This window comes from Musa acuminata, chromosome BXJ2-9 (genome assembly GCF_036884655.1).
Source record: "Musa acuminata AAA Group cultivar baxijiao chromosome BXJ2-9, Cavendish_Baxijiao_AAA, whole genome shotgun sequence".
NCBI classification, from domain to species: domain Eukaryota; kingdom Viridiplantae; phylum Streptophyta; class Magnoliopsida; order Zingiberales; family Musaceae; genus Musa; species Musa acuminata.
Genome location: NC_088346.1, coordinates 10,179,006 through 10,200,204, shown reverse-complemented (window position 1 = coordinate 10,200,204; position 21,199 = coordinate 10,179,006). Strand labels below are relative to the sequence as shown.

At 40.4% G+C, this 21,199-nt stretch overlaps 5 protein-coding genes across 7 annotated transcripts; 1 reads left to right on the top strand and 4 right to left on the bottom strand.

The window, feature by feature from the left end:
- Positions 1-718: 718 nt before the first annotated feature.
- LOC103997975 (GLABRA2 expression modulator) lies at positions 719-4,186 on the top strand. 3 transcript variants are annotated; one of them, XM_065125598.1, is made up of 5 exons: positions 719-1,073; positions 1,168-1,269; positions 2,870-2,920; positions 3,032-3,141; positions 3,769-4,186. In XM_065125598.1, the coding sequence occupies exons 1-5, from the start codon at positions 803-805 to the stop codon at positions 3,955-3,957; spliced, it is 723 nt and encodes a 240-aa protein (XP_064981670.1). In that variant the 5' UTR covers positions 719-802; the 3' UTR covers positions 3,958-4,186. The 3 variants fall into 3 exon arrangements, with proteins under 3 accessions (XP_064981670.1, XP_018673694.2, XP_009417606.2); XM_018818149.2 differs by lacking the exon at positions 2,870-2,920 and having other exon boundaries at positions 720-1,073; XM_009419331.3 differs by having other exon boundaries at positions 721-1,073; positions 2,870-3,141.
- A 503-nt stretch (positions 4,187-4,689) lies between these two features.
- On the bottom strand, positions 4,690-6,197 carry LOC135624047 (uncharacterized). The gene is made up of 2 exons (XM_065127520.1): positions 5,163-6,197; positions 4,690-5,088 (listed from the first exon to the last, which is right to left on the bottom strand). Exons 1-2 carry the CDS (start codon positions 6,195-6,197, stop codon positions 4,690-4,692), a joined length of 1,434 nt encoding a protein of 477 aa, XP_064983592.1.
- A 6,159-nt stretch (positions 6,198-12,356) lies between these two features.
- LOC135623076 (uncharacterized) lies at positions 12,357-14,120 on the bottom strand. Its single transcript, XM_065125595.1, has 2 exons — positions 12,976-14,120; positions 12,357-12,907 (listed from the first exon to the last, which is right to left on the bottom strand). The coding sequence occupies exons 1-2, from the start codon at positions 14,077-14,079 to the stop codon at positions 12,500-12,502; spliced, it is 1,512 nt and encodes a 503-aa protein (XP_064981667.1). The 5' UTR covers positions 14,080-14,120; the 3' UTR covers positions 12,357-12,499.
- Positions 14,121-14,382: 262 nt separating this feature from the next.
- LOC103997972 (2-oxoglutarate-dependent dioxygenase 19) lies at positions 14,383-15,932 on the bottom strand. The gene is made up of 4 exons (XM_009419328.3): positions 15,617-15,932; positions 15,306-15,541; positions 14,906-15,233; positions 14,383-14,808 (listed from the first exon to the last, which is right to left on the bottom strand). Exons 1-4 carry the CDS (start codon positions 15,860-15,862, stop codon positions 14,563-14,565), a joined length of 1,056 nt encoding a protein of 351 aa, XP_009417603.2. The 5' UTR covers positions 15,863-15,932; the 3' UTR covers positions 14,383-14,562.
- A 509-nt stretch (positions 15,933-16,441) lies between these two features.
- Positions 16,442-18,093, bottom strand: LOC135623077 (E3 ubiquitin-protein ligase ATL6-like). Its single transcript, XM_065125597.1, has one exon. It carries the CDS (start codon positions 17,903-17,905, stop codon positions 16,598-16,600), a length of 1,308 nt encoding a protein of 435 aa, XP_064981669.1. The 5' UTR covers positions 17,906-18,093; the 3' UTR covers positions 16,442-16,597.
- Between the last annotated feature and the right edge of the window lie 3,106 nt (positions 18,094-21,199).

Below are 21,199 nucleotides of genomic sequence, written 5' to 3'. Positions count from 1 at the left end.
GTGAGAGGGATTTGTAGCCCGATGAACCCTAATTTGACTTGGATCTTCGGCTCAGAAGAAGCTACCAGATCCAAGTCCAAGGATCCAGTGCTAAGTTGACCCAATACCTTCTTTCATATGACTGGCTGTTCATAATGTTCCTCTGATAGTGTGTATCATCTCACTGGATCGAGCTAATGGTTGCAAGTCAACGCTTGACCTTCCCCCCTATCCATAAGAAAGACGGTCGTAGCTGATTCTGTCATCGAGAAGAAAGAAATAGCCGAAGAAGATTCCAATTACAAACGGTCCAATCGCACCATAACTTATGACCCAATTCGAGCGATCGAGCTCCGATCCAAGCCAGACTCGAGTTCGCGTTTATTGCACTTTGACGGCGTCCGATCCGGTTGGCCCAAATTAATGCGTCGTGAGTTATGTCGCGTCACGACGCATTTCTCGCCCAGTATTAATTGTTGCTCCGTCCTTTATTTGTTTTCTTGGTTACACGTTGCTTCTACGAGCGTGTGGTTCGGATTCGCGAGTCTCAAGTGGGTCCCCTCGTTTCCTCAAGTAAAACAACAGGTGAGTTTGAGAGTGTCAGAAAAGCGTATTAAACGTATTTCTGTCGGTGCCCTGCGGATTTGAGCGTTCGATAGGCGGCAACTTCCCATGGCAGCCCTAAACGTGGTCCGCAGGAGCAGCAGACCGCATTCGTGGATACAACAGGGACCTCGCAAGCCGCGTCTCGAAGGAAGGAAGCGGACGTCGGGCGGTTGGGCGATCCCAATCCACGCGATGGAGGCAAACTGATGTGATCGGGATGGATCCGGCCGTTGATGATGCCGCCAAGCCTCGATCCGACGGTGGTGGAAGATCGCCCGACATCGGTCCTCCTCCGTCTCCGCCCGACTCCGTCCGATCTCTGCCGTCCGATCCTCCGCCGGTGGTGGAAAAGTCCGTCACTTGGAGCAGCGATCTGACGAGGGAGGCCCCTTCCTCCGCAGCCGGATACGGCCATGGCGGCGCCTCCCCGGTGCCGACCGGTCACAACCCGTACATCGCTTCCTCACCCACGGTTACCGACGACCAAAGTACTGTCTTTCTTCTCATTCTCGCCTTACTTTCCCTCTGTCGAATCTGAAAGCAATCGCAATTTCGATTGATTTCGGAGTTCGTGGTGATTAGATGCGGTGGAAACGGTCAAAAACATGCTTAGCAGTTGGGGGAAGAAAGTCAGGGAGACGGCAAAGAAGGCCGAGGATCTGTCAAGAAACACATGGCAACACTGTAAGTAGTACCATCTTTAGAGGAATTCTCGCTTAAAAATTTTGTTTTTAGATGATGTTTCCCAGTGTAGATTTTGGTGTCCTGAAGTTAGAGACTGTTACTTGATCGGTTGATCTTAGTAAGAACATTTAGGAAATGTTGGAGACCATGGAATGGATTTTGTTGATGTTTGCTCTTGGAGCTTCAGGGATTTGCATTAACCCGTACACGTGCATTAAGCTTTCTTGGTACTTCTGCCTATTTTCTCTCAACGAGAGCATAAACTAGATAAGAAGTATTATAAGAAAACTGAAGATGGAACTTTTGATAGAGTTTAATGAAGATTAGAGAAATAGTGATTGATGGAACTTAGATTCTTTGTTTACTTGAAGAGTAATGATTTCAGTGATGGAGTTCGATAAGTTTTTGTCTCTAGTTCGGGAAAAGGACTTATCTACGAAACATTTTAATGTCAAACCCTGAATAAAATGTGACGATGGAATTTTCAATGAAAATTATCTTCCTACAAATATTGCAGTCTGTTTCCACTATGTCAACCGCAATGCATATAAACAGTCTCAGATTGTTGGACGATTAGGCTGCTAGTTTTCCTGTCACCTATCTACAAAATTCATGTGCTTGGCAATAAATTCAGTTATGGTGTCTTCTCAGGAAATTATTGATTGAACTCCATGTTAAGGGCAAATTAAGATAGTTGGTGAGAGGTTCAACTTTGACAAGGTCATTGTTAGCCTTCTTGTTGCCTGACAATGGCCATAAGAGCGTGGCAGTGGCTTCATGAAAGGGAATCGACGTCGATGGTTAAGAGTCTGAGAAGGGACTTGTGTAGGAAGGAAATGATGAATTGTGCAAGATCTTGATGTGGTAAAACAATCACTTTTTGTGGGCCTCGATATTATGTAATATGTACCATCCATTAGTTACTAATCTCATTAATGGCATATTTTTATTTTCCATGAAACAACTAAAAGGAAGCTCTGATATGTCCATGCATACTGAAATGATAATCCTATGAATTTGGATGTGTATTGGAAGAATAAAAAACAAGAAGGGCTGCAATTTTTTTTTTCCTGTTTGAGGTAAGTGCTTTAGCTAGTTAGAGTTCCCATTACAGATTGTGCTAGTTAAGGAATTCAGTTTCTGGTCATAAGAAATATTTCTCAATTTGATTCTTCTCAACTGTTTTAAATTATTATGTTATTTTTCAGTAGTTTGTGAGTTTGTGTAAATGTTTACTGTATCACTATATACATATTATATATATATATATATATAATATGTATATAGTGATACAGTAAAAGTTTACACAAACTCACAAACTACTGAAAAATAACTTAATAATTTGGTCACAGGGTCGCATGTGACTAGCATATGGTTTGTGGTGGTCATATTAATAAGGTGGAGAAGGAACTATACTACTACAACATGTTCAATCTTGTTTTGACTAACTACTATTTTGTTCATCAAGTGCCCCCTTTATTGAATTGTAGGGTTCATCGTTTGCAGACACATTCTTTCTTTAAGGGATTAATCTTCTATAATGTGATTGAATTTATATCTATTTCTTATTAGCAATTAGTCATATTCTTTCACTATTCAGTGAAAACAAGCCCTAGCTTTACCGATGCCGCTATGGGTAGAATTGCTCAAGGTACCAAAGTTATAGCAGAAGGTGGTTATGAGAAGATTTTTCGGCAAACTTTTGATTCATTTCCTGACGAGCAACTGAGAAACTCTTATGCCTGCTATCTGTCAACATCAGCTGGTCCTATTATGGGAATTCTGTACCTCTCTTCTGCAAAACTTGCATTTTGTGGTGATAACCCTCTTCCTTATAAAGTTGGAGATCGAACTGAGTGGAGCTATTATAAGGTATGCAATTCATTCACCAGAATGCACGACAATCTTTTCATTAATTGTGTAAGAAATTATCAAGCTAATGTGCAAATGCATGACTACATGGATACTTGTTCAATTAATATGTTGGTGCATGCATGTATGAAGAATATTTACCCACTTTTTGGAGCTTAAAGTTTGAAGTAATAAACATTCACTAAAATGCAATACAATAAAGTCTCCTCGGGTCCAATCTCTTTGTTTGGCTCATGTATAAATGGTTAAACACATTATTGCAACATGTTCTTTGGTTATCCATTTTAATGTATTTATGATACTTAGGAATCAAGGCTGGTATGTTGCTCATTCATTTAAATGTTCATTTACCTGATATATTGTAAAATGGAGAAATCTAGCGTAAATTGTATGCATAGTGATTCCTTTGCAAAGGACATATAAGATCTCTAGTTTGTGCTACTTCTACTGAAGCTGATGAAATTTTGGATGGACTAGTTTGACATTGAGTATATGAAAATTTTGAATGATTAGATTGGCATCCAGTGGTCTAACCCGTTCACCCATTAAACTGGTGACCTAGTGTTGGTTTTGAAGTTTACTGTGGTCGGAAATTTCTAAAACTCCTGTAATTTCCTTACATGGCAGGTTGTTATACCCTTGCATCAGCTGAGAGCAGCTAATCCTTCAATAAACAGTGCAAATTCTGCAGAAAAATACATTCAGATCGTCTCAGCTGACAATCATGAGTTTTGGTTCATGGGATTTCTTAGTTTCGAGACCGCTGTGATGCATCTGCAGGAAGTTTTGCATGATATAAACAAATCACAATCATAATGATGGCTTCGAGATCCTCATTTTCGTTCTTATGCTTTCCGATAACAATGCTGAGCTTCATAGGAATTGTGTTTATCCATGTCTGTTGATCTTCCAGCTCTTGTATCTACTGAGGCAGTTGACTTGGATTATACTTTGCATGTTAAAATGGGTGGTGTAAGTGTTTGATTACCCTCGTATGGATCTACACTGTTGTTTCAATTGGATTTTGGAATAATCTTTCGATCTATGTATTGCTTTAGTGAATGACAATTTAAACACAGCCTATGAATTGTCACACGGTGATTAGGCCCAAAGCACATGAACCCGAGCTATTCTTGTGTCGGTAACAAAAGGTGGAAGACACACAAGGATCTAAGCCCGAAAGAGTCAATGATATATATATATCTCAGGTTTGACTTATGTTAGAGTCAATTGTATTGCAGATATTTCAGTTGGCTTGGAATAACCATAATAATTGGAAATACATTCCCCAAAAGCAATCTATCGGATTCATTTCACAAGAACGAACACAGAAATTGAAGACTGAAAGCAGAAGAAGAAGAAAAAAAAGGAGCAGAAAAGAAGAAGAAGAAGAAAGAAATCCAATTCCCCAAAAGCAATCTAAAATCCCTATATAGCAACATCCCATAGTTACTGCCATTATTTCCTTACCCTATTCGTCTCTCCCCTCTATCCGTCTCTCTCGATTACAGTTGGTGTTGTATCGAGGAACTTCTAACACAACCTGGGTTAACTACAGGGACAGGGAGTCGATCCGACCTCCGGGCTTCTGCCGCCGTAGGATGCCTCGTTCAACTTGTGCTCCTTCGCCTCAGCCAGAACTTTAGCGGCCCAGCCGGCGAAGTAGACCTCATCGTGCCCAATCTGTCTGTTCTTGTACAAGGGGATGCAGGGGGTCTTATCGGTACTCTCGCATTCCTCGCCTTGGGGATCCCACCACGATCCCTTGTGCCGCATCCCGGCCCCGTCGGCCATCCAACGGAAGACGTACTGCCCCGCTCCGGCGCGTTCCCGCCACCCCCTGGGGTAGAACTCCATGATGCTGCTGTTCCTGTCCATCAGAAACAAGTTCGCCAGCTGCGCTCCGTGGGGAGAAGCCACGACGTCCGTCTCGCTCATCAGCTTCACCTGCATCGGTGATCACACAACTCTGTGATGCATTTGGAGATCGGAAGGAGGAAAGGAAAACTCTGTTTGATTACCTGATCGCAGAACGTCATTTTGTTGCTCCATGCGACCTTGACGGTGCACCCATCCACCTTCTCGCACTCCCTCTCGAAGATACGGATCACCGCCGACTCGTTCTTGAACGACCTCGACCCCGGTCGAAGCAGTAGCGTCATGCGAACGGCGGCCTTGGAACCCACGGCTTCTGCCGTGACGCCGCAGCGAGATCTGGCCTTGCACCGCATCATGTCGTATACCTGGCGCTTCCTCGTCTTCTTCATCGCCCCCTCGTATCTGAAAACCGCCGCCTGCTCGAAACAGGACGGTCTGTCGCCGTACTCCTTGAAGTCCTCGATCCTCACCTCTCCGATCGCCGCCTCCGCCACGGCCTGCACCCATCCGCCCATTCGAGTCCTGAGCTCGCCCCGGTGGAACAGCACCCAGCGGTCGGGAGCCGCGCACTGCTTCCGCTGGTACCACGACACGAATGGCGTGATGGCCGAGATCCCATGCCACAGGTTGCCGTGATCGTAGTAGGTGTCGGAGATGAAGGTTAGTCCGGGAAGGAGCGTGGCGTCGCGTGGGAGTGCCTCGCGCCATGCTAATGCATACGAGTTCTTGGCTCCATCGGAAACGTCGCGGGCCGAGAGGCATAGCAGCCGCCCGTTTGACGCCTGCGACGGGAAGTAAAGGTGCTGGGCGTCGACGTCGGCCTCGAATGTATCATTCATGGAGCTCATGAACCAAGTGCGGCCTGATCTCGGATTCTCGGACACCCTTACATCCTTGAGTGGGAGGAAGGTGACCAAGTCGCGGAGTATGGAACGAGTGCGGTTGAGCTCCGCCGTGGCATCATAACATGGGGACTCGTCCATGTGCAACTGGAAGAAAGGCCAGGAGAAGGAAGAGGAGGAAAGGGAGGACTTGAGGGTTTCGATCTGGAGGAGGAAGAGGAGGAGGAGGAGGGTGATGAAGGTGATGGCGAGGAAGCATACGGAGCGGTTGGTGGAGTGAGCAGGGAAGGAGGAGGTTCTCTGGGTGGAGGAGGACTTGGTGTTGACTGGGACCATGGCGAAGGGGGAGACGCAGAGGTGGAGAGAGCAGCTAACTTATATGGCATGAGGCGCGGTGCAGTGATGGTCAAAAGGTCAAAGGTTTTTTGGCTACTAATACAATGGAGCATGAGAGACTTGTATGTGTTAAGCTTATGTAAAAAGGGATTTAATATCTTCTTACTATATAAAGGGGATTTTATATCGCTATTCCATAAGAACTTAGGTGCGTTTGGAAGGAAATGTGGCACAATGCACATTTAAGTGAATCAATGTTGATTTATTTATTTTAAATCATATTTGACCTGAATGTTACTTTGAAAATATTCAAATGCTAAGGTAGGATAGTATTAGCATATAATCATTGTAAAATATTAATATAATTTTTTACATTGGAAAATTATCATATGATTTTATCTAAAATTATAAGATTTAGTGAGAAACCAATGTAATTTATATTTTATATAAGATAAAATTTTATGTATTTATTTTTTAAAAAATATTTTTATTTTATTTATTATATATTTGGGCCATATAAATTTTTTAGGGTTAATGTCCATTTTAGCGCATATAGTTTTGATCATGAACCACTTATGTCTTTCTGATTTACTCGTGTCTAAAATAATCTTAATATTTTAAAAAATGTAACATATTAGCTTCTCCTAAATTAATAGACGTTAGAATCTATTTATGTAGTATATTGACTCACATTAATCATTAATTATAATGATACATATAATTTAAGTTTAAAAAAAGATTAAGGTCTATTTTATCCCTTATGGTTTTAACTATTGACCACTTAAGTTTTTATGTTTTCTCGTGTCTAAAATAATCTTTATATTTTTAAAAACATGACATATAAGCCTCTATATCAAGTCTAAGTTAATGGATATTAAAGTCCGTTGACTCATAATAAACTATTAATATAATGACATATATAATTTAAGTTTAAAAAATTGGTTAAGGTCCATCTTGTCAAGGAAGAAGAAGCAACGAAGACCATAGCAATAAATGAAGACGGAGATGCAGAGGTAAAAGAGGTTGGAGGCAGAGGTGAGGGAGAGCTAAACCATCACGTTGTAAGCGTAGAAGCACAGGAGAGGACAAAGTGGGAGACAATCGAGACAAAGATGCATAGGAGTAGGAAGAGGGACCAAGAGATCACTGCATGCATAGCGTCGGATTAGTCAACGCACATTCATCTAATGTAGGATCAGAAGCTCCTGAGCTCGTCATTATCGTGGGGGTATGACATCTTGCTATGTAGCAGCGACTCAGTGGTGCTATTGGTGGTGGCTTCCGTGACGATGCCTCCTTCCGTCATTGATGGTGGCCTCAGTATTTTAAACCTTAAATTATATGTATTATTATATTAATGATTTATTGTGAGTTAGCATACGCATACTCTATTAACTCAAACTTGATTAGAGTGGCTTATATACTACGTTTTTTAAAATATAAGGATTATTTTAGACATAAATAAATCATAAGAGCTTAAGTGATCCATGACCAAAACCATATGACTAAATTAGACCTTAACCTTTTTTAAATTTAAATTATATGTATCATTATATTAATAATTTATTATGAGTTAACATATCACATAAGCAAAGTTGACTATAACATTTGTTAACTGAAACTTGACGGGAAGAACTTATGTCCTATATTTTTTAAAATATAAAGATTATTTTAGATATGAGTAAACCATAAGGACATAAGTGGTCCATGACTAAACTACAAGAACTAAAATGAACATTAACATAAGATTATATTTATTTGTTTATTAATTTAAAATAAAAATATGCATTCACTTTTGAATAAATAATAAAAAGTTTAGAAGGTAAATTTATCACGTAATATTCAATGAAGTATTGAAATATGTATTTATCATTCAACACTTACGTCAATATATATTTATAATATAATTTTCATCAATTACTTACGACTCAAACTCTTTTCTCCGGCTACGATATAAATGCATTCTCAAATGCAACCTTAACATCCCTTGATTTGATATATATCCTATAGTTTATAAAAATTATTAATTATTTTTGACCTTATAAATAAGGTTAAGATATAGCTAACAAGCATAACTGAGTTATATATAAAGTTTCTCATTTATACCCAGTTTTATGGTAAATCAACTCAATAACTATAGAATTAGACATTGGTTTTGCTTCATATATTTACAAATCATATCCTCATATCTATTATCATTAATGGATCCAATCACACTCAAAATATTTATTTGATGCTGTATGGCTGGTGATATTAAATTGACGCTTAACTACCATTTGGAATCGAGGATTCATAATAACAACTATAAGACTATTAATTTAATTATATTTATTAATATATAATTTTGGTTGTATTGATATAGAAAAATATATTTCCTAGTTTTTGTCCATCCGACAAGTGAAAGAAGGAATCGAAGATTTGGGTAATCAACAACTAAGACAAAAGCCCATTGCACTTTAACAGATGGAGAGTTAAAAGAAGTGAAGAAGACAACCATTTGGGAAAAACCTGTCATGTTGTGTTTAAGCATGAAATATAGCATCTACCATGCACTTGTGTAAGTTCATGTGATTGTGGAATCGGATATGAGATTAAGTTCATGAAATATAGCATCTATCCCAAATTGATTTTTGAGCTAATTTTGACTTTAATTCTTGCCCAAATCAACTTTTTGATTAGAAGCTCAATTTCTACTTTTAGTTCTACTAGGTTTTGATTCCAAATTAAATTTTTGATTGGTCACGACTAATTTTAACTTGGTAAACTCTAATTAGTTAATTAATTTGACCGATTTACTAGGCTGATTGTTGGATTGAATTTAGGTAGTTCAACTCTATACTACCGAATTTATTTTAACTCAATTTTGAGATATAATATTAAATAGGATTGATTAGTTCATTTGGTCCATTATAAAAGTCTTAAAAAAAGGTTTCTTTTATAATTTTATCATATAATATATAAGTAAAAAAAATTTATTACTTATTATTCTTAAATTTTAATCATTATTTATGGATATTTGTATAGTTATTCAGATGCATGTATTCTGAAATTATGAACATGACTTTTATTTTATCATGATTATTATTATCATATGAGTTTTGTCATATAGATTAAAGTTTATGTTCAATAAATATTTTGATTATTTTTTTAAATAATTTCTACATAATTAGATTTTTTAAAATAGTAAATATTATTTGTAACTTATATTGTTAAGTTTTATCACCAAAGTTTCTTAAGAGAGTGGGCTTATGTGATATAAATTATAATAAATATTTTATTACTTATAAAATATTTAAAATATATTTTATATCATTGTATCAGTTATATAGCCATTAAAGTAGTCTAGACTAATAAATTTATAAAATTACATTAAAGATTAATCTTAAATGATATTAAAAAATAATATTCATAATGTCATTCATAATTTAGAGATTTAGATAATTCAAAGTGAATAATTATATGATGGAATAAGATATACTATTTTGAATATCGTTATAGTTTTGGGTTATATACTTAAAGATAATAATTTTATTCCATTAGGATGGTATTAGTCATCTATAATGATAAAATTTTGTGTGAACATTAGATTTATCAATATTTCATCCAAATATGAAATAGAGATGATATCAATAATTTAATATTTACTAAGAATCTCAAAATAATAATAAATATATTATTTTGTTATTGTGGTATTTTTTTCATTACATTCTTATGCTTTTAGTATCTTTATATGTTTTTGATTAAATTAATATATATAATTTTAGCATATATAATCTATATTGAGAGTTACATATTAATATTATTTGTTAAAAAAATTACAGACTTAACTACTAAAAGTTTAGTGAGACGAATAATTAAAAACATGATTAAACAATATAATAGGATTAACTTTTATGATAATTATTAATAATATTTAAATTTTATTATAATATATAACTAGTATATTGGAATATCTAAAGATTGATTTAAAATAGTTGATAAGTCATTAACTAACACTTTAATAATAGAATTGACTACATTATTTCTATTCAATGAATTTTATGATATATTCTTTTTATGATGGATAAAGTTGTAAAACTTAAAGATATTGGGCATGAATATGAATTAATCTTGCATATGTAATTTTTTCTTAATTCTATTTTTATTGTTTGTTTAGCTATTCACTATCCTACAAATAAAGAATAAGTAAAATTTAAATGAACTGATTAATATATGTGTTTATTAATAATAAAAAGTTAAATCATATTTTATCAAAGAAATCACTTGATTTATAAATATTATACAAACTCATAAAAGAAAAATATTTACATTAAGATGTTATCTCTATGGTAAAAATATAAAAATAATTATAAAGTTTGGTTTGAAAAGAAAAGAAATATAAATTGACATTTCAAACATTATGGAAATTCCTTTTTGATAATTGATGGATTGATTCTGATAATCAACTAATATTATCAATAATATGCAAAAATTATTTGAACTCAAAAATCAAATGACTATTGACGGCTCATGCAATGTGTAGAGAAATATTTTATCAATAATGTGTAGAAAATAATTAATTCAGGTAAGGTATCGACCGTTTGCATCTTTAGGTATATATGATAAGTTGAGAGACAATTAGATATACAAGTTAAATTATCAAATTTGATAAGGATAATAAATTTTATAATAAATATGATGAATTTGATCATAATTCTAGTTCTCTTACTAGATTATTAAGTAATACATTTATACTCAATATATCTTATCAGATGTGTCACTACAAAATAAGATTATCGAAAGATAAAATCGTACTCTTATTAATATGATGTGAAATAGATTCATCGACTCCTTTTGAGTTATAAACTAATAAAAAACCTAATTCATATTAAAGATTGCTCTCGAGAGATAAAAAATAATATATGATATTTTTTCTCATTTAATGGTTTGACATTTTTTCGAAAAACCTAAGATAGCTCCAAAATAAATTCTAGTATCACACTCAGAAAAACTAGTCCACTAATAGTTCCATTTTGGGAAGTGTCTTCAAGCTATTAATTGACTTATAAGAAGTTAGCTCGCTTATCATTTATCGCCCTCGAATCTAATGAGATAGATTCATCGTTCTATTGAATTTGAATTATTGATCCAAAATATTTGAATTCAAGTACATGTATTATTATAAGTCAATTCAAATTCTTATTCATGAAAAATGTTATCATTATTATATGAAGATTTATAATCTTGTGTGGTCCAAAAAAAAAAGACAATTGACTATTTTTATGGAATCAAGATATATGCTATAAGAGATCTTATATACTAGACAACAATCAAGCCAAATATTAAACCTGAATGAAGTGACTTTGATTAATGAATATAAAAAATAAAAAAATTATGACAAATTCTAAGACAACATCGAATCTAACCTTTTTTTTTATATAATTAGTTGTCATACTACGTTAGAATTTTATTAAAAAAAATGTCACGATGAGTAATTTGTATGGACGTAACGAAAACTCATGCCGATAAATTTATCTCGATTTTGAGGAGCCAAGATTTTAATTGAACTTAAATTCACAGCAATTCAATATCTCAGGGTAAAAATTTATCAAATTAATTAAGTTGAATCATTGAAGAAAAAGGAGAACACACAAAGATCAAAAAATAGCTAAAACACAATATAGAATATTTAGAAGACCAATCAAACTAAACCCCAAAGAAGAATAAATTTCGATTGTATTCGGTAATATATTTATATTTTTAATGTGAAGTTAAAGAAAAAGATTTGAATAGATATACGGTTGTAGAATGCTTTGAATACTTGATAAGCAATAGATGAAAATTATCTTTTAAATATATATTGACATAAATGTTGTTTGATAAAATTATATTTCAAACGCCCATTGAATATTTTATGATAAATTTACCTTGCTAATATTTTTAATATTTAATCAAAGGTGAATACATATTTTTATTTAAATTAACGAGTAAATAAATAAATGTATGCAATCTTATAAGAATTTTTCTCTAGCTCAAACACATAATAAAAAAAATAAATAAATATAAAATAATATTTAAAAATAAAATAAATAAAAAATTATCTTATATTGGTTTCTAATTGATTTATTTTGAATTTTAGATAAAGTCATAAGATACTCTAAAAAATTGAGATAATATCAGCACTTGAATATTTTCAACAAATATGATTTAAAGAAAATTAATTAAACATCAATTCATATAAATATTTGATATGTGCTGCACCTTCCTTTCATATATTATGATTGTTTCATATACTACGATTGCAAACGTAGCCAAGACTACAATCATCGATCACAAGGGCAGGGAATTGATGATCCTGCAAGATCCGCATGGCGGCTTCCGCTCGATGCCTCACTCGACTTCATCTCTTTCACCTCGCCCAGAACCTTGGCCGCCCAGTCGGCGAAGCGGGCCTCGTCATGCCCGATCTGTGCGTCCTTGTAGAAGAGGAAGCACGCGAGCTTGTCCGTGTGCGGGCACTCCTCGCCCTGGGGATCTCGCCATGAGCCCCTGTGCTGCATTCCGGCCCAGTTGGCCATCCAGCTGTAGATGTACTGCCCCGCGCCGGCGAGCTCGTGCCACCCCTTGGGGTAGAACTCCATGACGCTGCTGTTCTTGTCCATCAGAAACAGGTTCGTCAACTGGCACCCGTGGGGAGACACCAAGATGTCCGTCTCGCTCATTAGCTTCACCTGCATCGACGATCGATGGCTGAGTCGGAGATGGGAAGAAGGAGATGGGGACTCTGGTTGAGTAGTACCTGGTCGCAGAACGTCATGTTGTTGCCCCATGCAACCTTAACCACGCACCCATCCACCTTCGCGCACTCGTTCTCGAAGATCCGGATCACCGTGGACTCGTTCTTGAAGGACCTCGATCCCAATCGAAGCAGCAGCGTCATGCGAATGGCCTTTGGATCCGTGATTGCTCGAGTAACGCCGCAGTAAGCTCTGGCTTTGCACCGCATCATGTCGTACACCTCCCGCCGCCTCTGCTTCTTCATCGCCCCTTCGTTATGCCTGAACACCACCGCCTTCTCGAAGCAAGCCGGTCCGGCGCCGCCGTGTCCTCGAAGGTCCTCGATCCTCACCTGCCCGATGGCTGCCCTGGTGAGATTGTGCACCCACGCGCCCATGCTGGTCCTGAGCTCGCCCCAGTGGAACAGCACCCAGCGATCGGGAACCGCGCATTCCTTCCTCTGGTGCCATGATACGAACGGAAGGATGGCTGACGTCCCGTGCCACAGGTTGCCGTAATCGAAGTAGGTGTCTGAGACGAAGGTTAAACCTGGAAAGAGCGTAGCGTCGTGCGGGAGGGCCTCAGGCCATGCTAACGCATACGAGTTCTGGGTCCCGTCGGAGGTGTCGCGGGCCGAGAGGCAGAGCAGCCTTCCCTTGGACGCCTCCGACGGGAAGTGAAGGTGCAGAGTCTCGTCACCTTCGAAGGTATCGTTCATGGAGCTCATGAACCACGTGTGGCCCGACGTGGGCTCCTTGGCGAACCTGAGGTCCTTCAGCGGGAGGAAGGTGACGGAGTCGCGGAGCATGGATCGAGCGCGGCCGAGCTCGGTGTGGATCGAGGATTCGTCTCGATGCAACGCCTGGTCGAAGAAAGGCCATGACAGGGAACCGGTGGAGACAGAGGACGTGAGGACCTGGATTTGGAGGAGGACCAGGACGAGGAGGGTGGCGAAGGTGGTGACGAAGCATATGGAGCTACTGTGGGAGTGGGAGAGGAAGGGGACGCATCTTGGGATGGCGAAGGATTTGGAATTCTGCTCCATCATGCTGCATATCAGAATGTAGAGATGGAACGACTGGTTATTTAAGTTGTACACCACCACAAAGCTTTGTATGTTCTGCATGATACTATAATCCGCAAGAAGAGTTACAACTTGAAGAAGAATGGTTGAGTTGTTAGATGGAAGAACCGCAAAAGGAGAATAGAAAGAACACAACCGCTGTTTGTTCTTTTATTGGAATTGATTACAAGACAGTGGAACTTAAAAATGCAAGGATTATTGGTGAATGTGCTATAGTGATGGAATCATGGTGTGCATGTTGGTAGGAAGATGGTGTATTAGATGTATAAGATACTGGAATAATTGGTCAATGGACTTCCATTTGTGTCATGAGCCACAGTGGGAGTCGTGGTGGACACGTAAGGATGGAGATGGAGAGTCATTATTTGTCTAATCTTATTACATACTTCATATATATATATATATATATATGGTCTTAGCATTTTCATCATCGATTTCCACTCTCACCACATCACACAAGAACATACTCGGTGTTGAGCAGAGTACTCTGCTCATCATCTTCTATCACCGGAGACCAAAAAGCAATCATTGCACTCTCAGATGGTCGAGGGCTGACTTCTCCCAGAGCTTGTTCCGCTGTTGGTGCTCGAGGTACTCCCTGTATCTCACTCCTCTGTACATGGCTGGCCTCTCGGAGCTCACCAGTTGGGCGACTGGTTCCACCACCGTGTCCAGCGAAGGAGCCACCACGGTAGCGATCGACATCCGCGTGCTTCGGCCATTGATGACGGCCCGGTGCAGCACGCTCTTGTACCTGCCATTGGTGACAATCTGCCTCCATGGATGGTTTTGCAGTCATCATAACAAGCTCAAGTTTGCCACAAGAACCAGTGGAGTTGTGGAGTGGTGTGTGTGAGAGAGCTTATACCTCCATCTGATCGCCAGTGTTCACGAGGAAGGAGTTGGGTGGGGGCTTGACATGAACCCATTTGCTGCCATGCTTGACTTGCAGGCCGTCGACGTCGTTCTGGTGGAGGAGCGTGAGAAGGCTGTGGTCGGAGTGGGGAGGAAGACCCATGGCCAGCTCCGGCTGAGGACAGGGAGGGTAAAGGTTGACCGCACAGACCTGGAAGCATGCGTCGAGGTCCAAGGCGTTGTTCATGTAGCCCTCGTCGAGTTCCAGGCTCTCCCACATGCCTCTGAGCAGTTCCATACCCACAACCCTCGTGCAAGCCGCGTACTGCCCCAATACCTCCCTGTAAGTGTTTGCGTTTATGCCACAGAGTCGAACTTATGAAGAAAGTAGTGAACTTGGACCATTGGAATACCTGAAACCGAGAGGCTTCGCCGGAGAATGAAACGCGGGGTGCACAACTATCTTGAAGTAGTCCCTCCAATAGCCAACGTCGTCAACCTTCGAGTTGAAGCTGGTGCCGTACCTGATGGGATCCATGACATGCTTCCCCGAATGCTCCGCCTTTTCCTCCTCCTCCAAGTCGAAGAACCCCTGGGCGGCAGCCAGCATCGCCTCCCTCACCGTCTCCGGCACGCCATGGTTCACAACCTGCAATCACACGGAGTCGATCAGTGTAAAGCCAGCATGCGCACGCAGAATTGGTGCTGCGAGCTGCGGACGTACCACGAAGAAGCCCCACTCCTCGCAGGCCCGGCCGAGCTGCCGCACCATCTGCGAGCGTCGGGCGGGATCTCCTTGGGTCAGCACGGAGAGATCGATCGTGGGGATTTGCCCCTCGAGGGTGGGATCGACGTCGGAGGGAGCGTCGGGATCTCGACAGGCATAGTGGGTAGGGACGGAGGAGAGGGCGCCGGAATCAGATAGTTGTTTGATGGAGTCTGGGAGAGAGAAGAATCGCGCCGTTGCCATGAGAGGACTTGGTGGAGGCTCAGATGTGGAGATGGGAGCGAGGAATTGGAGAAGGAAATGTTGTTTATTAATAAAAAACACATAAAATTAATTTTGCTATTGTTAGATTCGTAATAATTTGATTACAATTACACATTAGATTTTAGCTAACTTATGCTATATTTTTCTCATTCTAACCTTGGGAAGTAAAAAGAAGAGGAGGATATTTTTGTTGGCGATTGCAACAGGTGCTCTCATCCACACGAATCATGATGATGACGTTTGGCTGCCACTGGTTACCGGATCAGGACGACGACTTCAGCCAAAAGAAGACGAGATTGATTGCAGCAACTCTTATGGGAGGTAGCGTGGTTGATGACAATTACATGAATAAATGTATATATCAAGCATAAATAATCAATAAAAAGAAGGTTTATAAAAGTGTGGTTGATGACATTTGACGGTTGTCATGAGGTTGTTTGGCGTCGCCCCATTCTAACAAACTTGTACTCGAGAAACCGACGCGCTAACGCCATCGCGTCGGCAACTTTTGCTTTATTATTTTTTCTTAAAATTCTATTATTTTTAATACGAGAAAAATAAAAAAAGATCCTTTTAAACACCGCCCTTCATTTTGTATTTTTGTACATTTCTTCAACGGATGGTGTAATGCCACGTCATTCAAATTGGATTTTGGTTATTAGTGTGTAAATGCGGTGAGGGGAAAAGGGAAGGAATGGAAAGAGCTCGACTCGGTCAGACTCGCCCGGCGTGTCCGGTAGCTGACGACTCGTCGTCGTCGGCCGCGGCGGCGGCGGCGACGACGGACTTCGTGGCGCCACTGCCCCCGCCTCCAAGGCAGTAGAACGGCGTTCTCACGGCCGTGAACTTCCCGCTCGAGGAACCTTCCGCTTCCCCCTTCTTCACCGACGCCTCCCCGCCGTCAGCTCTCCTCACCGTCGCCCACGGCGGGACCTTCGCCGACAGCGTCCGGATGAGGAACGACGGCCAACGGTCCGACCTACCCAGCCGCACGCTCCTCCCACCGCGGCTGCTCCCCTCCCCTGCTCCTCCTCCGCCAGTGCCACGGGACCCACGACGCCAGCTCCCCTCGACGGCGGTCGCAAACGAGACGCAGCTCGTCGACCGGTGGAGCTTCTGAGAGGCAAATATCTCCCGCCACACGTGTTCTGGGAGCCGCAGGGTGTACCGCTCGACGTTCTCCCCGGACAGAACCACCGAGTGTCCTGTCGTGTGGGAACGACGTAATTTCGGCGGCCGGCGCCCCGATCGCGATCCCACCTCCGGTCTCTGCCTCTCCTCTATCCGTGCCAATCCCTCATTATTGTCCTCCCCGGGCGCCTTGTCCACGACGATCGTCAGGTGATCCAGCGGCCGCCGCAACTCCTCTTCTACTCGCCGCTGGGACGGATGATGGGGTGTCTCGCGATCCGGGTCGGCGGCAATGACCACGGTCGGGGTTTCTCTGTCAGCCGTGGCGTTGGCTGCTTCAGCGAGGTTGGAACGGCAGACGGGGCAGGTGACGTGGGAGGCGAGCCAGGCGTCGATGCATTCCGGGTGGAAGGCGTGGCTGCACGGAGGAAGAAGGCGGAGGGCGTCGTCGTCCTCGAACTCGCTGAGGCACACCGCGCACTCCAGCGCGCCCTTTCCCAGCTTAAGCCCCTTCACCTCCGCGTACACCAATGTCGGGAACGTATACAGAAGCTCCGGGCTCAGCCCCATCTGCTGCTGCAATAGCAGCCTCCGCGACCGGGCTGCAGTTCCTCGGGCGAGGCCGTGTCGGTCGGAGCCTCCGCCGGCGCAGTGGCGGATGTAGATGGAGAGGAACCCCACTAAGAAGAGGGCGGCCACAAGGAACACGATAACTATGGCCATGGTGGCGTTGAAGCTGGGCGCCCCGAAGTAAGGGTTGTACTTGTCGGAGGGCACCGAAGCCGACGAGGACTGTGCGTGGGCGCACCTGGCAGTGAGCAGAAGCAGCGCGAGCGGGAGGACGACATAGCCGGCCGACGCGATCGGACGGCAGCCGTGCGTCGTAGCCATGGAGGGCGGTGAATGGCGTCGCGGGGCGGAGTGCGATAAAGGCGGAAGGGAAGGCGTATCGACGTGAAGATAAAACCGCGTCAGGGCGCACGCTTCAGAGCACCAGGAAGGCGGTTCGAAGCTTCGGTGGCACGTGACGCGCGCACGGTCACGTGGTTGCTTACCCACGGGCCGCTCCTCCGTTCGTACGCAAGCAAAGCATCAGGGTGACCACCAGTGAGCCGACCGCCGATTGGCCGACGGATCCAGTTCACTTATGGGTATCAAGTCACCAATCAGAAAAAGACGTCTTCAGATTGGTCAATAACGCATGGGGCCCGTATCAACGACGAATGGGTCCCATAAGACTGGCATAGGTAATTGACGTCTTGTGAGGTTCTACTGATTCCTTCCGTGTTCGCAGGTGTCGTCAATGCAGCAGCAGCAACTCCGTCTGCTCGACTCATCAACCAACTAGAGGCATCAGTGGTCGGATACCGTCCATTCCAATCATGAATCCCCAGCTGTTCTCACCACCTTGACTCCTGCTGGTTAGCATCCACCGCGCAGGTATAACTTGTACTTGAAGCTTGGTAACGTATGATAGCTGTGAAGCATTGGGTGGGCAAATCAATCGAAGCCAGCAGGTAAGCAAGAATGATATTTGCGGCTTATTCCTTTGCATGATATGACAAATTAGGCATCAACATAGAAAATCTGGCATGTTCTAGTGAGATATATATATATATATATATATATATATATATATATATATATATATATATATATATATATATATATATATATTCAATGCCTGGACACGACAATCAATAATACGGCATGCACAGACTGTACTCCCATTTGCTAGGTTTGGTTGAATAGAATAGTGCATGACATTTGTGCACCACGAAGATAGGCTGGCTGTGGTTTGTTCAGTTCTGGAACACATGCATTTGTCTCTCTCACAGTGTCGGTTGGTTGACTTGAACAAAGAGTGTGGCTTTTCGTTCTTACTGTCTTAATATGTATTCGTTTTAACTAGCTAACAGTTAATAAAGCTAATGCTCTTAGACTCTATACAGATACCACCATCAGTATCTGCAACTTATGCATCTTGTTGTTTTACTTGCAAGAAAATTTACTATACATATTGCTTTTCCTTTAACTGAGACTGAGAAGAAGGACCATAATACTTCACAAGGATGAGTAAACAGTGTGATCTAAGTCATTGAAGGTGGGGTAAGTTAAAAGGGGGCAAATGACATAGCCCTATATTTTCAAACAATGTCATATGATGATGATGTTGCACTAGTGGAGTCAGTGACCATGAGATTAATTATAGCTCACAGTCATCTTCAAGCAACTCCCTTATTGCCTCTTAGCCATGCCAACAATTAGATTGCTGCATCTTAGCATTTCGGAATCAGTATCATTTGGTTTTTTAAATTTTAAAAATCAAAATCAGAGTCAGTAGTTCCAATTTATATATCATTGGTTTCGATTCTTAGTAATTGAATCGTCCGTATCCGATTCTAATTCAGTTCAGAATAAGTCATCGAATCGAATTATAATTAGCTCACATGAAAGGCGATTATTATCGTTGAATTTAGATTTTATTACTATCAAATTAATATTTTAAATTAAAAATTATCGAGATTTTAGATATACTGTCATTATACAAATGTTTTAGATTCTAAATTTATTGAACCTGTGAAATATTCATCATTACTTCGATTACTCATTATTTCCAACGTGGATCAAAGTCAACGTTGGTCAAAATCAAGATTGATGGTTTGACTATCTAGATTTGAGTCAAATAAGGATCAAAGATGGTATCATCTTACATTTATTTTACCAATAAACAAGAAAGACATGATCGAACTGCTTGTCACTGTACCAACACACAGGCATGAGCCCTACTTGTTGCTTGCAATTATGAATGCTTGGTCTCCCAACAATGAAGTGCTTGTGCTTGGACTTGGAAGCAAGTTGAGATGAATGCAACCCCTTCTGAGCCCAATTTGGAAGGTTGCTTGTACCAATTTCACATGTTGTCACAAAATGTGTCAGAGAAATTAATTAGGAAGCAACACATATAGACAAACAAACTCAATTTTAGTATCAGATATCAATATAAGACAATGAATTCTGGGTGTAAACAAAAAAAGGGGGGTCAAGATAAAATTATTTCACTAATCAAGATTAATGTTTCGCTAATTAAGATATTAGATAAAGGAGGAGTTGTGCAATGGCCAATATTATTTATCCTATAGAGATTAGTGATCATAGAGATTGAACTCGAATCGACCTTGTTTCTTGATCCAACCATCCGAAAAATTAAACCTATTCCTTTTTTTTTTTTTTGCCAAACATGATTTTTCACGCAAAGATTGTCTCTCTCGTAAACATAATAAGACTACATAATATTCAGGAAGGGACCATTTTTTTTCATTATTATTCTTCAATCAATTTTTTTGATTAATAGGAACAAAAAAAATAATTTTCTACGCACAAGAAGAATTTTAGATTAATAAAAATCTCTATACATTTATATTATTAAGTGAAGAAAATGGTCTCACGATATATTTATATACTAACGATATAGCGATTAAGTGAATGTGTCCTAAGGCCATTTACTAAAGATTTAAATAATTAGAACTATTCCAAGAATTCAACGTTGATTTCAGATCGAATATCAAATTTATATTAAAAGAATAATAATATTAGAAAAGGACTAAAGAACACTTGTTATGTTACTAAGTATTCAAAGAGTCTGAAAGCTCAAGTTCTAAGGTTGTTTAATCTAATGTGTGTTATCCTTAAATCATTTTGATTCATACTTATTGGTTTATAGATCTTTGCAATCTGCAAATGATGGTTGTTTCATATAAAGAATTTTCCCTAATCCAACAAGCTTAAATAAATTTATTTAATCCAAAAGGAAGATAATTTTGTTTCCCACTATGGTAGTGATATTAGGCTCCCCTAAGAACCCTAGTTGAATGTGCATAACACTTCCATGTCAAACATTATCCACACAGTAGATTCTTGCAATCCACTGTGGAGTAAAGTGCACTGCTCATGCATGTAGGACTGTGTGGCCTACACAAAGGCCTAAGGAGGGGGTGTCACATAATTTGATGCAAAAGAGACAAATCCATGATCTGCCAACCCTTGTAGACAATCATTTGATAACAACATGACAAGCTCGAAATTCCACACCCACATGGGATGCTCCTTCGCAGGTTTAGGTTATGCTCATTGCCAAGGTAGATGACAATGATCGATCCATCCTCCATCTCTTGTGGTAATAAA

Excerpts from the sequence above, each read along its gene's own strand:
- LOC103997975 (XM_009419331.3), top strand. The coding sequence starts at position 803 with ATGGATCCGGCCGTTGATGATGCCGCCAAGCCTCGATCCGACGGTGGT. Across the intron at positions 1,074-1,167 it reads CACGGTTACCGACGACCAAA|ATGCGGTGGAAACGGTCAAA; the intron begins GTACTGTCTTTC and ends CGTGGTGATTAG. Across the intron at positions 1,270-2,869 it reads AAGAAACACATGGCAACACT|TGAAAACAAGCCCTAGCTTT; the intron begins GTAAGTAGTACC and ends TTCACTATTCAG.
- LOC103997972 (XM_009419328.3), bottom strand. The coding sequence starts at position 15,862 with ATGGCAACGGCGCGATTCTTCTCTCTCCCAGACTCCATCAAACAACTA. Across the intron at positions 15,542-15,616 it reads AGGAGTGGGGCTTCTTCGTG|GTTGTGAACCATGGCGTGCC; the intron begins GTACGTCCGCAG and ends GTGTGATTGCAG. Across the intron at positions 14,809-14,905 it reads ACACTGGCGATCAGATGGAG|ATTGTCACCAATGGCAGGTA; the intron begins GTATAAGCTCTC and ends CCATGGAGGCAG.
- LOC135623077 (XM_065125597.1), bottom strand. The coding sequence starts at position 17,905 with ATGGCTACGACGCACGGCTGCCGTCCGATCGCGTCGGCCGGCTATGTC.
- LOC135624047 (XM_065127520.1), bottom strand. The coding sequence starts at position 6,197 with ATGGTCCCAGTCAACACCAAGTCCTCCTCCACCCAGAGAACCTCCTCC. Across the intron at positions 5,089-5,162 it reads AAATGACGTTCTGCGATCAG|GTGAAGCTGATGAGCGAGAC; the intron begins GTAATCAAACAG and ends TCACCGATGCAG.
- LOC135623076 (XM_065125595.1), bottom strand. The coding sequence starts at position 14,079 with ATGCAGAACATACAAAGCTTTGTGGTGGTGTACAACTTAAATAACCAG. Across the intron at positions 12,908-12,975 it reads ACATGACGTTCTGCGACCAG|GTGAAGCTAATGAGCGAGAC; the intron begins GTACTACTCAAC and ends TCGTCGATGCAG.